Here is a 16,532-nt window from a genome sequence, read left to right as displayed (position 1 = left end):
GGACCCTGGCAGCAGCACTAACCAGCCTGCCACCCACTAATATACTGTATACAGCTGCTCAGATTTTTTTCTGCATACTTTTAAACTAATAGTAAAATATTAAGTAAAGGAAGCAAAGTTTGCGTAGGTGAAGATTTCACATCTTTAAGATGCTGTCTGTTTTTAAGATATCTGAGGAAACCCTTGCACATACGTAACAGAATATATTAATAGTTGAAGGTCATCAAAACTTTCATCTGAAGGAAGTATTAGATGCTGTGGCTAATTTAGATGGAACTTTCAAATTCATGAACCAGAAACACTGAAATACACCATAAAACAGACTGATGAGAGATAAAGTTATTCAGGCAAAGTGCTTTGCAGACACGTGTCATATCCCAAATAAGGCAGAAGTGGGTTTGGAAATGAATGGAATGGTAGCTATTATAAATGATGCATGTGGAAAAATATGATGCAATACAAGTGCTCCATTTCAGCATATCTTTTCCGAGCCCAGTCTTGATTTAGTCCGATTAACACAGCATTCTTGTACTTGTGCTGATCCTCCTGGTTCTTTTTACTCTGTTTGCGTAGTGGCATCAAGATGTTTCTTTTCCAGCCTCCCTTGTAAGTCATGCAACTTTTCAGGTTTCCCTGTGTTATCTTACTGACCATCAGATATGCTTATGTGTCAAAATAATTGTCATAAAATGTGAGCATCCAAAGCAGCACTCGGTATCTTGAATGAGACAAGTGTGCTTACACAAACTTTGCTGAGATTGTTCCGCTCCGTTGTGATGGCTAAAGGCTGATGGTCTGCTTATTTCTGTGTTCAAAGTAAAAACTATATGATTAATATATATATATATATTAACATCAAAACAGAGCCAAAGTACTCTTTAATAATTTTGCACAGTGCTGCTGATATTGGCCCTAATCAAATCCTACACCACCATCACTCCCAACTTCCTAAACTGGAGTAAGCAATTTTGCCAATGTAATGTAATAAGTTATTGGCTGCTAAGGGATAGCCAGGGCCAATGTGCCAACGAGATGACACGGGGCAGAAGACAGTTTTAAAAAGCATCTCCAAGAGAAACAGCTTGTGAAAACCCCCACACTGGGTGTCATATGTGCACCTCCAGGCACAGAGAAGCTACCGGGTAGACATTTGACCTGATAAAATAAAACTTTGGATGGTGTTCTGTGCCTGGAAGAAGCAACAGGTCATTACAGCTTGTAAAGACCACTCAAGAATCTGGAGTGTGGCTCTTCCAGAAGCTATTAGGTAATGAATGTCACAGACATGAAGACTTTTAAAATCATACTAATGGTGAAAATATGAGAACCCACATTTTTGTCCTCTGGTCTGACTTCATTTATTTTGAGCAGAGGCACTAGAAGATAAGGTCCACATATAAAGATCTGAACTTTGCAAAATAAAACTGCGATTTCAAAACAAACATGGAGGATGACAGTCTAGCTCAACTTGCCACAATAATTTATTTTGCTGGAAAAAAATTGAAAGGAAAAAAGTCTGTTTTGTTTGGAAGAAAAAGCCACCCATCTTCAACACTGTGTTTAAGTTCTTCCATTCGTCTTTCATTGACTATTGGTCTTTCATATATGATGTCATGATGTATTGTATTACTGTATCACCCGTGCTATGGGATTTGGAGTAGTGTTGGACTGGTACAAAAATTTTGACCTTGGCATCGATACCAACTTTTGGACCTCAGTACTGGTATCAAAATGGTTCTGAAGCCAATAATGGGTAACTCCAAAACCCTTTGTCATACTCCAATCTCCCTGGTGTCAAAAATCCTGAAATGCTGGTACTATACTATTTTAAAATTTTGGATTTCTGTTACTTTTCCAGTACGGATTATAAAGCAAAACCCAACTTGGTGTTGTACATATTAAATATGTTTAATATGCTAACGTTATAAGTAAACTTGGAAGGTTAAGATTAATCAGTACTTTTAGTACCTCACATTACAGGATAATCTGGAAAGATGGTTGTTTAAGAGCTACCTAAAATTAAGACACCTTCTGCAGTTGTTGGAGGGATTCAGTCTGGTCCAACATAGGGCTGGTTATCCTGTTAAGTGTGTTTTAGCATTGCTCTGTTAGGTAGCACCTCTGAGTTGTGTAAGGAGCCAATGACCATGCAAGTAATCTTAGGGATTGTCCTGGACGTGAACTATAGGTGGCAATACAATTGAGGTGGCTTGGATGAAGGCTCACTGCCAGTATGACAAGAAGTTGAGATTTAGAGAGATATATAGAGAGAAATTGGAGCTGAGGAGGCAGAGTGCTTGGTACTTTTATGAATTGTGGGGGGGAAAAAGAGTGCCACTGTGCTGGGCAGTCTGGAATCAAGATATGTGAAGGTAGATCACTGCATTGTCAGGAATCCTTTGTAAGCTTACATTTTTTTTTCTGTAATTATCCATTGATAGTTTGTGGCATTTACTACATGCACTGTTTCTGGTAAATCCTAGGTCACCTTTGCGTTATTCTGATTTTTAAGAGACACCATAGGGCCTTTAGTTGTTAAACAGTCATTAAATTCAGAAATGAAAAATAATATATTTAAACTGTCTTAATATTGAGAATAACTGAACCCCTCATTTGATGCATGGTAAAAGTATAAATAGTAATTTCACCCTAATGGAAGCTCATGGTGAAATGGGTACCTTTAGCACAGCATTTGAACAACACTCTCATTCTCTCATTATGACATGTTCTTTCGTTTGAGCCACGTATCGGCTGTACCATCTCAGTGAATTTCTTGGAGAAGTCAAAACCTTTTTTTGTCCTGTAATCAAACAGAAAATGTAAATGAAAATAACCACATTGTCACATGCTTTCTTGCAAAATGTTAGGATCATGTCACCCATAAATAACATTGTAATGGGAGCCAAGAAGCTGTCTAAATGCACAATAACAAGAAGAGAAATATTGTTAGCGTTTAAGTTGCTGAAGTTACAATTTTTTTTTTTTTTTTTCTGCTACAAGTTAGGGCAGACTCTGATGAAGTATTGCTGAAGTCCCAAACACTCTGGAAGTCATCCTGAAGAAACTGAAATGTTCAGCAGTAAATAAAATCTGTGCTGCAGCATCCCTCAATTATGTCACTAATAAGCTAGTCAATTTAAGCTTTTTTGTATATAACATGTCTTTTCAATATTATACATATGAAAAAGAATCAAGTGTGTTACATATCAGGACTGGGACCTGGTGGAACACAACAAAAACTTTTTCAGTTACATGCAAAAAAGAATGGCCATTCAGAACTGAGATCACAGGGCAAATATGGGATGACAATGAACTTAACTCTAGTTTTCAATAAAACTACAGTCAAATATCTTGTTACGTTCAATAGAAATAAAAACCATGACAATATAAAAGCCAATTGTAATGCAGTTATTTTTATGGTGTCATTTCCAAGCATGGGATACTAAAAGCATTTTGAGAAAATAGAGCCAGCAGATATGCAAAAGGGCAATCAAAACTGGACAGCAAAGCCAAGAAAGGCAAGGAGCTGGACGTTTGGACTAAGTTTTTACTAATTTTAAAGTCAAATGACAAGACGCTAAACTGTCTTAGCTGTGACCAGTATGGCACATATTTAAATGGAATTGTCAAGAATGGACAGGTCCTGTCTGAAATATCTGAAAGCAAGTTGGCATGGGATTTAAAAAAAAAAAAAAAAAAAACATTTCGGGCCTGCTCACATCTTTACTACATTCTGAAATTCTTATATACTTGTTCATTCATATGTCCATCTATTTTCTGATCTTGCTTATTTGAGCTCAAGGTTTGTAGCCCTGAGTACTAAATGGGAATAAGCCCTGAAGAGAGTGCCAGTCCATTGCAGGGCACACATAGTCATGAATGCTGGTCAATTTCAGAGATGCCAGTAAACTTAACCTGCATGTCTTTCGGGCATCATAATAAAGCTGTAGCACCAAACAAACACTGGTATGCAAACTCTGCGCCAACAGTAACGAGGACAAGGATTCAAACCTGGAGTTTCCATGCTCACCTTGGCTAATTTGTAATTTGTACAATGCTGTCTTTTATGAAGGACAATAACAGAATACAGTTTCATTCCCTTATTTCTTAAGAAATCTACTTTTCACCTATTTGAAGGTCCATTCCAGCTGTGTCATTTTTGTGATGATTATATATAAATAAAACCATGTGTGCAGTCACAAAGTCAGCTGGGGGGACTTCTAATGGATTTACTCTTGACTATATCTGCCTCAGCCTACTTGGCCACATCCGCATCAGTCAGCAAATGCCTGACGTATAAGCTGGCAAGAAAGCATTCTGAATGGCTCAATTTGAGCTCTCCGTGGTTTTTATTCTTTGTAAGTTCTAAGAAGTGAGGTAATGCTTCCTTCACTTCTTTTCCTGGTATGTTTAGGTCATTGAGAGATTAAAGCACATTTTCACCACTTCAATTTGAAAAGTTAATATTAATTAAAAAATGGAGTACCTGAAGGCATTGATCTACTGTTTATCCTATATAAATAGGATATAGAGGAAGTTAAATAAATGCTTGTCTACCTAATGGGTATACTTGTGCTGTTACTGATAAATCTGCAAAAATGAATACGAACTCCTGTGCAACCAATGAAAATGAAGCCCATCCACTACCAAACTGATGCAGTCCAGTTTGGTTGGACAGTTAAAAAGCCTATTACAAGAATGAAAACCTGAACTGAGTGCTTGTTCATTACAGGGCACCCACAGTCATGCCAGGGCAATTTAGAGATGCCAATTAACCTAAAAAGCACTTTTTCTGCCACGTACACCTGGGATTTGAATACAAGACTGTGGAATGGTGAGGCAACAGGGCAACCACTAATGAAAATGGCTTTCTGATAAATACATTTTTAGATTTGATTTGGAGATCTGAGGCATGGAAAGCTTCATCTCATTTTAGATTTTGGCCTTACACCAGACAGCTTGTGTCCCCACCCACAATACACAGGGCTATGATTTTTAATGTCTGCTTCCTCACACTTCTGTGGGCAGATCTTGCTAAGTCACCAAAAACAGACACTATGTACACAAGAGGAGGTGATTCCCACAATGAGCTCAATGTGAGGAAAGCAGATGACTCCCAAGTTGTTATGCATTTCTTAAATGTATCCTCTGTATTATATTGGCATATATTTATATGATTATAAGATTATGCATCTTTCACTTGAGGGTATTTTTTTTCAGTTTTAATGACATAATATAAAGGCTGTTGTTATGTCTTCCCTGCTGTGGGCACTTAATTCAGTCAGGGAGCCTTTGATTTATATATCACAAGGGGGCTCCGCCCCCTACTCGCTTCGCTCGCCTACCCCCGGCGTTTTGAACCCATGCCCACTGGGCAGCCACGTGTGAGGATGACGCACGTTTAATACGGAGCGTTCGCCCATGTCACTCTGGGGCCCCCCACTGTTAATACGGAGCTCCGTCCGTACTATTATGCGGTGCATTGTGGACCCCGTAGTGTTTCCCGTTTCAGTTTGTATCTCGGTCAGTCAAGCTTTTGTTTTTGAAGCCTTTGAATTCCGGTCTTCATTATCTGTAACCTGCTGTCCATGTGTTTGGCCCCCTCGTTTAACCTGTTTATGACGTTTTACTTTGCTTTCTACTCTGTCTTTCATTTCTGATCTCGCTTTATTCTGCTTTTGTTTCAATGACACCTGGTCCGTGGTGAATATATTTTCCCTTTTTCGAGTAATAATTTTCATTTGTTTGCGATACTGTGACCTCTCCAGGTCCTGCAGATATCTTCTTTACAACATCAGGAGAATCCGCCCCTTTCTCACTACAGAGGCTACTCAGCTTCTCATCCAGACCTTGGTCATCTCTAAGCTGGACTACTGCAACTCTCTGATGTCTGGACTTTCACTAAAGGCAACACAACCACTTCAATTGATCCAGAATGCAGCTGCAAGACTCATTTTTAATATTCCCAAATTCTCACACATTACACCTCTGCTGCGGAACCTGCACTGGCTCCCTGTGGCTGCCCGCATCAGGTTCAAAACCCTAACACTTGCCTTTAAGGCCAAAACTGGAACTGCACCACCTTACATATCAGCACTGGTTAAGCAGCGTGTCACTTCTCGCTCTCTCAGAACATCAAGCACTGCTCGTCTCGAACCACCCTTACTTAAAAGAAGAGGACGACATGCATCAAGACTCTTTGCAGTGTTGGCTCCTCAGTGGTGGAACGAACTTCCTCTTGCTGTACAAACAGCGGAGACCCTCACTGTCTTCAAACGTCGTCTGAAGACACACTTCTTTAAACAGCACTTGGGGGACTACAGTCCCCATACTCTTTTCTACCCTTTTCTCAAAAAAAAAAAAAAAAAAAAAAAAAAATTTTGTACTAACAACTTACTATTTTCTTCTAGCATGGTTTTGTGTACAACTTGGTCAGCGGTAACTTGTTTAATGACAGTAGATTTAATCCTAGCCTTAAAGACTGAAGAACAGTCGTAGATTACTAAGCACTGTTGTAAGTCGCTCTGGATAAGAGCGTCTGCTAAATGATGTAAATGTAAATGTTTATCGTACTGTTAATAATGCATCACTGTAATGTGATTCACCTATGCTGTATAGTTTGGACGTGTGAGGATGACGTATGTTTAATACGGAGCGTTCGCCCGTGTCACTCTGGGTCTCCCCACTGTTACTACGAAGCTGTTTCCGAACTATTATGCGGTGCATTGTGGAGCACTGCGGACTCTGTAGTGTTTCCCGTTTCACTTCGTATCTCGTTTAGTCGAGCTCTTTCTTTTTGGAGCAGTGCCTGCCTGGTCTGCGGCATTTCAGACGCACGTTGTAGGCGCCTGCGTTCATTAAATATATCCAGGCAGGCGCGTGTTTGTATCTCGGTCACTCGAGCTGTGTCGTGTTGAATCCGTGCCTGCTTTGCCTACGCAGTTTGAGACGCGCGTTGTAGGCGTCCACGTTCATTAGATCTGTCCACGCGGGCTCGGTGTCGAAGATGTGTTAGTTGTTGAGCTGTTTGGTTTTGGAGCCGAGACAGTTTTGCTTCCGCAGTTTCAGACGCGTGTCCGTACCATCTCAGGTTTGATGTATGAACCTTTGTGGACTCCGTAGTGTGTCCCGTTTCACTCTGGGGCGGGGCGTTGACTCCTCTTGTTTTACTATGTCTCCTCCTGTGCCTTCACCACGCATTAGTGCCACTCACAATATGGCAGCGACGCCTGCGCCTTCCGTATTATGTCGGTTTTTACCATGCTCTGTAGGTGCCTTTGCCTTTTGTACTTTACCGCGCCTTCCGACGCACGATGTAGGCGCCTGCACCTTCCGGGTCCGCCTCCGCTGTGTGGTGTGGACGTTTAACTGTCGTTGTTTCTGCCTTTATATTCTGTATCTCGGTGTGCATGTGTTTCGTGCCTAGGTTTCTTTGAAGCTGTTGCATTCCAGTTTTCATCATCTGTAACCCGCTCTCCATGTGTTCGTCCCCGTTCTTTAATCCCTTTATAAAGTTTTACTTTGTTTCCTACTCAGTGTTTTATTTCTGACCTCGCTTTATCCTGCTTTGCGGCATGTCAGACGGTTTGTAGTCTCTGTCGTTTTACTCTGGGGAGGGGGGCTTTGTTCTGTAACCTGCTCTCCATGTGTTTGTCCCTGTTCTTTAACCTCTTTATGACGTTTTACTTTGTTTCCTACTCTGACGGTTCGTAGTCTCTCCCGTTTTGCTCTAGTGCGGGGGGGGGGGGGGCTTTGTGTGGCGCCTGTGCACATGCGTAGTCTCTCCCGTTTCACTCGGGGGGGGGGGGTGGGCTTTTGTGTGGCACTTGCGCACTATGTCTTTTGCGTCCACGGGCAGGTCCCTGCGTCCATATCCGGTTTACCATTCTTGTTTAGTAATATTGATTATTTACACAGGGTGACTTAGTGCTTCTGCTTCACAGACCTAGAGCCCTGGACTGCTTTCCCCGTCCTGGGACTGGAACATTCTTTTCACATCTGTCTTTGGTTTCTCCGGGTGCTCTGATTACCAAAAGCACCCCAAATCATTTAAATTAAGTTAAATTGCCCAGTGTGGATAAACATGATTGTGAACTGTGATGTACCAGCATCTGTTGCATGGCTGGCTCCTGCTTAATGTCACCAGGGTAGCCTCAACCTCCTTACAACACTATGGAGGAAAAATAGGTTCACAAAATAGATGATTGGATCTTTTATAGACAGACTAGACAAAGAGCCCGTTTCGACAACGTAAGATGAAACGGGCACGAGTTTGTGTCAGCAGTGTATAAAGAACAAATGATAAATAATGAAGAAGTTGTTTTGTAATGATTGTAGTCCGCTTTACTCATTACTGTACAGACTTGTACTGTTAGTTGATGAATTTTCCAGGCCTATTGTATAATATTGAATGATGAATGTTCCAGTACAATATGGAATAGTAATAAGTATAAGCACCACAAACCTGATATACGTGTATTGAATGAATGCGTAATTAGGCCTCAAGCTGTAGTCGAAATCGCCTTTCATGCCTGTAGAGCTTTAATCGAAGTCGCCTTTCTCTTTGAATTTTCGCGGCCATAAATCCGCCGCTTGCCGCGATGTCGGTCTTGAAAGGTTTTTCGGGCAGCTGCGCAGAAGGCGACTGCGCATTCGGCTTTGGACAGACGTGAGTGAGTAGGCTGGCGAATTATATATAAGATGTTCTATAGAAAGAACTGTGACTAATTCATTTACAAAGGATGTAATATATTTCAGATGAATACAAGATAACACAATCTATTCATTCACTTGTCGTTTTCCTTAATTTAGTTCAAAGTCATGTAGGAAGCAAGATCCAGATAAGATAAATAAAAAAAAAAAAAACAAAATAAAATACAATTGCAAAAAGCAAAACAAAAAGTGAAATTGGAATTGTGTTTCTGGCAAAGTTTCCCAACTGTGGAGCAGTGTTATGTCTTTATTACAGCTTTATACTAATACTCACTGGCCACTTTATTAGGTACACCTTGCTAGTACTGGGTTGGACCCCCTTTTGCCTTCAGAAATGCCGTAATTCTTTGTGGCATATATTCAACAAAGTGCTGAAAACATTCCTCAGGGATTTTGGTCCATATTGACATGATAGCATCACGCAGTTGCTGCACATTTGTCGGCTGCACATCCATGAGATCTGGTGATTCTGGAGGCCATTTGAGTACAGTGAACTCATTTTCATGTTCTAGAGACCAGTCTGAGATGGTTTGAGCTTTGTGACATGACACGTTATCCTGCTGGAAGTACCAATCAGAAGATGGGTACACTGCAGTTGTAAAGGGATGTACATGGCCAGCAACAATATTTATGTCGGCTGTGGAATTTAAATGATGCCCATTTGGTACTAAGTGGTCCAAAGTGTGCCAAGAATGTATGCCCCACACCACTACAATACCACCACTAGCCTGAGGTTTCATGCAGTTGATGCCAAATTTTGACCCTACCATTCGAATGGAGAAACTGAGACTCCTTTAAAACAGGCAACGTTTTTTCCAATCTTCTATTGTCCGATTTTGGTGAGCCCATGGAAATTGTAGCCTCCGTTGTCTGTTTTTAGCTGACAGGAGTGGTACCCGATGTGGTCTCCTACTGCTGTAGCACATCTGCTTCAAGGTTCAACGTGTTGTGTGTTCAGAGATGCTCTTCTGCTTACCTCAGTTGTAACAAGTGGTTATTTGAGTTGCTGCTGCCTTCCTATTAGCTCGAACCAGTCTGGCCATTCTCCTCTGACATCAACAAGGCATTTTCGCCCTGAGAACCATGGCTCACTAGATATTTTCCATTTTTCAGATCATTCTCTGTAAACCCTGGAGATGGTTATGCATGAAAATCCCAGTAGATCAGCAATTTCTTAAATGCTCAGACCAGCATGTCTGGCACCAACAACTATGCCATGTTCAAAGTAATTTAAATTGCCTTTCATCCACATTCTGATACTAGGTTTAAACTTCAGCGGGTCATCTTGACAATGTCTTCATCACTAAATGCAGTGAGTTGCTACCATGTGATTGGCTGATTCAATATTTGCATTAACAAGCAGTTGAACAGGTGTACTTTTTATAAATTAAGTTAATTCATTTAAAATAAAGACGAGTGTATATAAGCTCCTTTTTCAATGTGTCCATTTAGTGTTTCTAGTGTAAGCTTGTCTCATTTGAAATTATTGCTCTGTTGGTGACCCATTTGTGATCTTAGTCAAACTGTGCTATTGCTTACCTTTCAAATGCACTGTAAAGACCGAGTAAGCAGTGACTAGTAAATCAAATGACTGTGCTCTGATGCTAGTCACTAGAAATGGGGAACACGGCTTTTGTTGAAGAATTTAAAATGGGGTACTGAATTATTAACATCATGGGAATATTACCCATTTATTCATTCATTTTCCATATGTGTTTAGCCTAATAATAAGGACACGGGGCTTGAAACATATCCTAGCTTTAAAGCACAAACCAGCCCTGGATGGTATGCCACTCGCACCCACCTCTGTGATTTAGTATAATCTGTAAAAATAACTTGCACATTTACAGTATTTAGCAAATATAATTGGACATTGGGAAAACTGACAGACTTCCTACAGACCGGCTTACTAAAGGTATTTAAAAAACAAAATCCTGTGTCTGTTACCAAAGAGGTTCTAAAACCTTTTAGTTCATTGTTGAATTTTGCTAGAGAGGAGATAAATATAAATAAAAATTCTTAATACAAATCAATTTTTGAAATTAAAAAGATTTGCATGGAGTTTTTGTTTAGCTGAGCTACTGCTATTTTTGTAGGTAAAAATAAAGAGGAGTACTAACAGAAAAAAAAAGATTAAAAACTGGTAAGCATGAATCATCCATGATCCAGATAACTTGTACTCATTTAACTGCTTATCCTCTAAAAAGTCTAATAGGTAGGTTGGACCCATTTGAAGAAAGTATTTATAAGTTCACGAAATGCATTTAAATTCAGATTATTTATAGTTTGGATTAAACACCACAAATTACAGTTCCAAATAATATCATTTTTGGCCGGCTTTTATGATTAAGAGTAGATTTCACTGGTTTTCAATGAATGTGTTGAGCACTACAGTAGTTGTAATGACATGCTGCTGCTAGTGCTGCTGCTGCTTTAGTTAAATGTGCTCATTTGTGATGCAAGGCTAACAGTCTTCTTGTTTTTCACAGGTATACATCATTAAGGTCACTTGGTCAGATGGAACCACCCAGGTCATATACAGACGTTACAGCAAGTTCTTTAACCTCCAGGTAAAGGATGTGTTTTCAGAAAATTGACTTATTCTACAATGCATCAAGTATACTCAAAAGCATCACTTTTACACATTCCTTATAACACAGTTGTTTGTGCATTCTTCTTTTCTAAGAATTCATTTGTCTTAAATCATCATTTTAAGCACTGTATTAAACTATCAGTCATTTTTTTCAATATACAGTACGTGCAGCTCTAGTAAAAATCTTCAGTTCACTTGGCAGCAGGTGATCACTGACTGCAGGCATGAATAGCTGCATCCTGGTAGTACCCAGGGTAAGGATAATTTTACTACAGCTTAGTAGGAGAAGGACTTTAAATGAAGGGAATGACATCTGGCATTAAACATGACACTCTATTCAATAATTGTTAGCAGTGAGTGAAAGTATGGTTAAGTGACACTGCTAAACTAGCCTTTTTAGCTATAATAATACTCAAATATTCAAGTTGTGGTCCAAACCAAAGTATGCTTATTGAAAAGAATCTAAAGATTAATTAAATGAATGCTGCATCACAACATCCTTTGGCGGAAGCAGGCATGATGTATAACACTTATACTGTACTATATAAAACTGGCATGTGCCTAGCAGGAACGTCATGTCTCTATAACTTTCTCTTAAATTTTTTGTGTATCTCAATTTTTAGCATCCATTAACTAAAGGTTTAGTAATAATAGACTTATCATAGAAAAGCGATCTTAATCAGTCAGGATCAAAAGTAATCAACACAGATAGCCATTTTGAGAATAACAGTGGATAAAGACCATCAACTATTCATTCATGGGCTTGTGAACTAGTCCAAAAATCACATATTTTTAAATTATATTGACTACCTCGGATAAAACTGTTTTAACTTTTGTCTGGCAAAACCAGGACTGGCCAGGCAGAGGTAGCCACTATAGCTATAGATACAGTATAAATGATAAAATATTTAGCTAAAGCTTAACAAATTAGTTTTATAAAGCTCTCAGATGCTTTTTGCAATTCTATTTTTTTTATTTGTTTGTATGGAGGTTCTCTGATTTTGGGTATTTTTAACTTTTAGATGGTAGATAAATCTATTTTATCAGTGAACTATAAATCAAACATGCACTTTTATTGCTTCAAGTGGTGATCTGTCCAGACATAATGGTGACAACAGTGTTTGTTGAAGGTGAAAGTCTTTTCCTTTCAGTGCCATTCATTTTTAGCAGAAAGCTATAATGATGACTATTATTGTTACACTGTGTCACAGTTTACTTTGTAGAAAATTATCCAGTGGTTGGATAAGGCTTGGAATGAGGTAATTTAACAAATGATTCAGGTAGTCACTAGGAGGTAGGTGCATTAGACTGGCATTCCCACATAAGGTGTCTGTAGCAGGAAATGCATACCGCTCCTTGATTTTTCTTGTCTTTTAAATGACATTTTATTGGTATTCATTTTGAAAAGCTTCCAAGACAACTGAGTTATCTATTTGGAAGAAAATAAATTATGTCATCATTAGATAAATGTGAAGATGGAGGCAATGAAGGCCTGCATCAACATGCATTGGCAAAGAAAAAAGAGGTAAAGGGTAAAAAATAGAAAAGAAGGGGAACATGGAAAACAAAATTTGAAACACACTTGAGGTACAAGTGAAATGAAGGAGCACTTATTTACTCTCTGAACACTTCTATTTTTTCTGGATGACCTGTCTTAGACAATGAGCTTACTTCAGAGCCAAAGGAAATTCCGCAGACTACAGCATGGGATTGCGTAGCTTTTCCCCACCCAAGATTCAACTGCCACTCAGACATTGATGTGCTGCAGCTCCTGTGGTCTTGGAAGATAGTGCTGACTCTGTCTTTAAGAAGATTTACTCTAAAGCTAAGAGCAAAAATTCCTTCAAACTGGATTTTATTTAGTACCCAGTGAGTTTCAGTAGCTTCTGAAGGGCATACATTCATTTAGTTTTGGGTAGTGAAAGGAAAGCATTCAGGGCCTGAAAAGCAGCTTCCGCGATTGAAAAAAAGTGTACAGTTGTACAACTAGGAGGTAGTATTTTTTTTTTTTTTAATTTGTTGCTGCTTTTTATCAAATGTGGATTGATGTAATTTAGGAGATTGAGAAGTTTTTAACACTTATGCCTAGATCCTTCTATAAAATGCAGATATTTGAGTTCTCCTCCACCAACTTATTACCCAGACAGTTTAAGACTATTAGAAAGGCTTTATGAGCTCTAATTTAGAAAAATACAAAACACAAAATTCTTAATATTAACTATTTTTTTCGTAGTGAAGCATAAATATTGTGCTTGGTAGCCATGATGGATTGTAGGTGGACAGCACCGTGTAGTTTGTCAGCAAGGCGCGGCAGAATAGTTGTCACAGCAGGATGTTGTGTGGCTCCCAGCATTCTACTTAATGGACCAGAATGGCTGTTTCTCCTTTAAGTGTTTTGTCTCCATTATTTGGTAAAGAAAGGCACTTCAAAGGAACACTGCAGACTAGAGAGTGTGAGTCATTCTAGCAACTGCACTGTCAGGACTAATGGCTGTACTTTGTGGACCTATTATACTGTATTAGTAAAATAAAGTATTGCATGTCTATTTACACACTTAAGAACCAACATTGTCCAAGTTGGAATTGGAGGGCACTTTGTTTGTTGTCTCAGTGAGAACTGAATTCAATCATACTGTATATGCGCTTTTATTTGGTGTTTATGACTTCTTTAGAAGTATATGGGACAGCTAACAAAGGAGTATGCTCCAGATCTGATGAGCTACATTTTCATAGGTGCCTGTGAACTTTTGGTTACAGTAGTCAGTACATGAACCAGGTGAAACGGGTGTCAAATGTGTGTGTGTCTTAATCAGAGACATATCTGACAGCTGAGAACATTGGCTGGCTCTGTTTTGGTTTTTCTGAGTTAAAGGCACCAATAAAGCATGTCTAAAATACTGTCATAGATACATGAGTTGGTTGGCATCCTGGCCAGGATGAATGATTCCTTACCTGGCTGGGAGCTCTTGATAATGGAAGAGTGGAAAGAGTTTGCCTCTAGGGGCCATTGTGTCCCCCAGCACAATACGTGGCATCAACTGTCTGGCAGGTCTTCCGCGGGAACACCCGCAGGGCTGCATGACAGTTGTAGTTCCATTGGCCAGCCCTGATGAGTTGAGTAGGAGCCACTAGGGCAGCTGGCAGGAGAAGACCTCACCATTTTTGGGAGGTTCAGCCTGACCCAGAAGTGCTGAAACAGTATGGTGGCAGCCGGTATAAAACAGACTGCTCCACTTCACCCAAAGGAGCTTGTGTCTGGTGCAAAGTAAAGACGAGGTTTGCCAGCAGGAGTAGAAGAGAAAAGTTTAAGCAGAAAGTTTATTGTAACACATAGTGAAGAAGAAAGAAACCTTATAAAGGTAACTGTGTTAAAGAAAACCCTTTACTTGTACCCAAATCTGTGTCTGTGCAGTTGTGTCTGAAGTTTGGGGTGCTGCTATGCTCCCTACTGGCCACAATACATGTTGAACTAAGTTGGTAATACCACTGACTGGGGTTAAATATGTCCTCTCTGTGTGTGTGTGTGTGTGTGTGTGTGTGTGTGCGCTGTATCCCTTGAAAGGTTAGGCAGGCATTACAGTAAAACTAAGAGAGGATAGCACCCTAGGTGAATGTATGCAGGACTCCACCAGGACACCAGTCAGTGAGTGAGTGATGCCAGGAAGGAAATAGCAGACATGGCAACATCCAATGGTTACTAGTACAGTCATTTTAAGAGAGGTGCCTCTGAGACCCAGCCCTTTAACAGGTATTGTGACCATTTGAGAATGAAGTGAGAAAGTGATTTGAGGTAGATGTTCAACTGAAAGGAGGAAGAGAGAGGACACAGCTGAGACACAGAGAGAGAGAGAAAAGGAAGGACAGTGTGTAAAAGTGACAGCTTTAAGCCCTTTGAGTAAGCAAGTGGACAAGAGGCTTTAATGTTTGTGTAGTAATACTAGATATAATGTCAATGACAACAATACTCGAGGTTTTCCTCATGGTTTGTCCAGAAGGATTCAGGTAATGGAAATATAACTGAAAACAAGTAAAGAGTCACGTGAGCTGATTTGGATTTGCTATTAAATAAAATCTATATATATAATTCACTAAGCCGCCGACAAGTAGCCACCCATGGAAAGCACACAAGACAGCCATGCCCACCAACTCTAAGACCATTGGATATGACGACAACTCGCAGAGCCACGCCCACCAACTAGGACGCGACGCCTCGGAAAACACGCCGTATATATATAATTCATTAAGCCGCCGACAAGTAGCCACCCATGGAAAGCATGCAAGACAGCCATGCCCACCGTATATAATTCACTAAGCCGCCAACAAGTAGCCACCCATGGAAAGCACACAAGACAGCCATGCCCACCAACTCTAAGACCATTGGATACGACGACAACTCGCAGAGCCACACCCACCAACTCGGACGCGACACCTCGGAAAACATGCCGTCATTTATGTTCATTTGAGCTATAGTCCACATGCACCTGTGAACCACGTTGACTTTTCGGTTACGACACACAACTACGTGCACCATCGCAAACTGTTTTACACGCTACATACAGCAATCGCATCCACGACAAACATGTGTCTTCTTAGATGGTCCTGCAGGAACACGGAAAACGTTTCCCTGCCCACCAACACTCCTTATTCCCCGGCCCGCGTCCACCCTCGCTCTCTAGGCATTCATACTGCCTGCTCATGTGCCCGGACGCTACAACTCACCGACCACACCGTAAGTCGCTTTCGTCTGTGTTAGGAGTGCACATGTACCTCTGAGCCACGTTGACTTTTCATTATTCTTTTCGGTTACGACACCCGACCGCGTCCACCATCGAAAACCATGGGAAAGAAACAACGAAGCCCCGCCTAGAAACTCTACCCCTCCTCCCACGTGATAGGGAACGCACCTCAGAGCACTGCCCGCCAACTCGAACAGCTCATCAAACACATACTCACTCGCTTTGGTCTGTGCTGCGGTCCAAATCCAGCTGTGAGCCACGTTGACTGTTCATTTGCCCTCCATGGCTACCGCTTCAAATGTTTTTCCTGGAAACAACACTTCTTTCAATGTTATACAGATTCCTCCATCAGGTAACTGCACGCACTACACTGAATGGATCAACGTGTGTCTACCTGGCGCAGAGAGGTGTGGGTAAGCCGTTGAACCCCATTCGTGCTGGATACTGTTGCTTGCAATTGTTCCCCACGAACGAGGAATTCCCAGTAAGTG

The 16,532-nt window shown here is 40.5% G+C and overlaps 1 protein-coding gene across 4 annotated transcripts in view; it reads left to right on the top strand.

Moving 5' to 3' along the window:
• sh3pxd2b (SH3 and PX domains 2B) overlaps positions 1–16,532 on the top strand; it is a 146,292-nt gene that overhangs the window by 6,516 nt on the left and 123,244 nt on the right. For all 4 annotated transcript variants that reach the window (XM_051933345.1, XM_051933346.1, XM_051933348.1 and 1 more), the window contains exon 2: positions 11,202–11,282. In XM_051933345.1, coding sequence (XP_051789305.1) covers positions 11,202–11,282 — 81 coding nt within the window. The remainder of the gene's footprint in view (positions 1–11,201; positions 11,283–16,532) is intronic.

This window comes from Erpetoichthys calabaricus, chromosome 11 (assembly GCF_900747795.2).
Source record: "Erpetoichthys calabaricus chromosome 11, fErpCal1.3, whole genome shotgun sequence".
Taxonomy (NCBI): domain Eukaryota; kingdom Metazoa; phylum Chordata; class Cladistia; order Polypteriformes; family Polypteridae; genus Erpetoichthys; species Erpetoichthys calabaricus.
The sequence above is the reverse complement of the archived record's forward strand: the minus strand, read 5'-3'. Positions and strand labels throughout refer to the sequence as shown.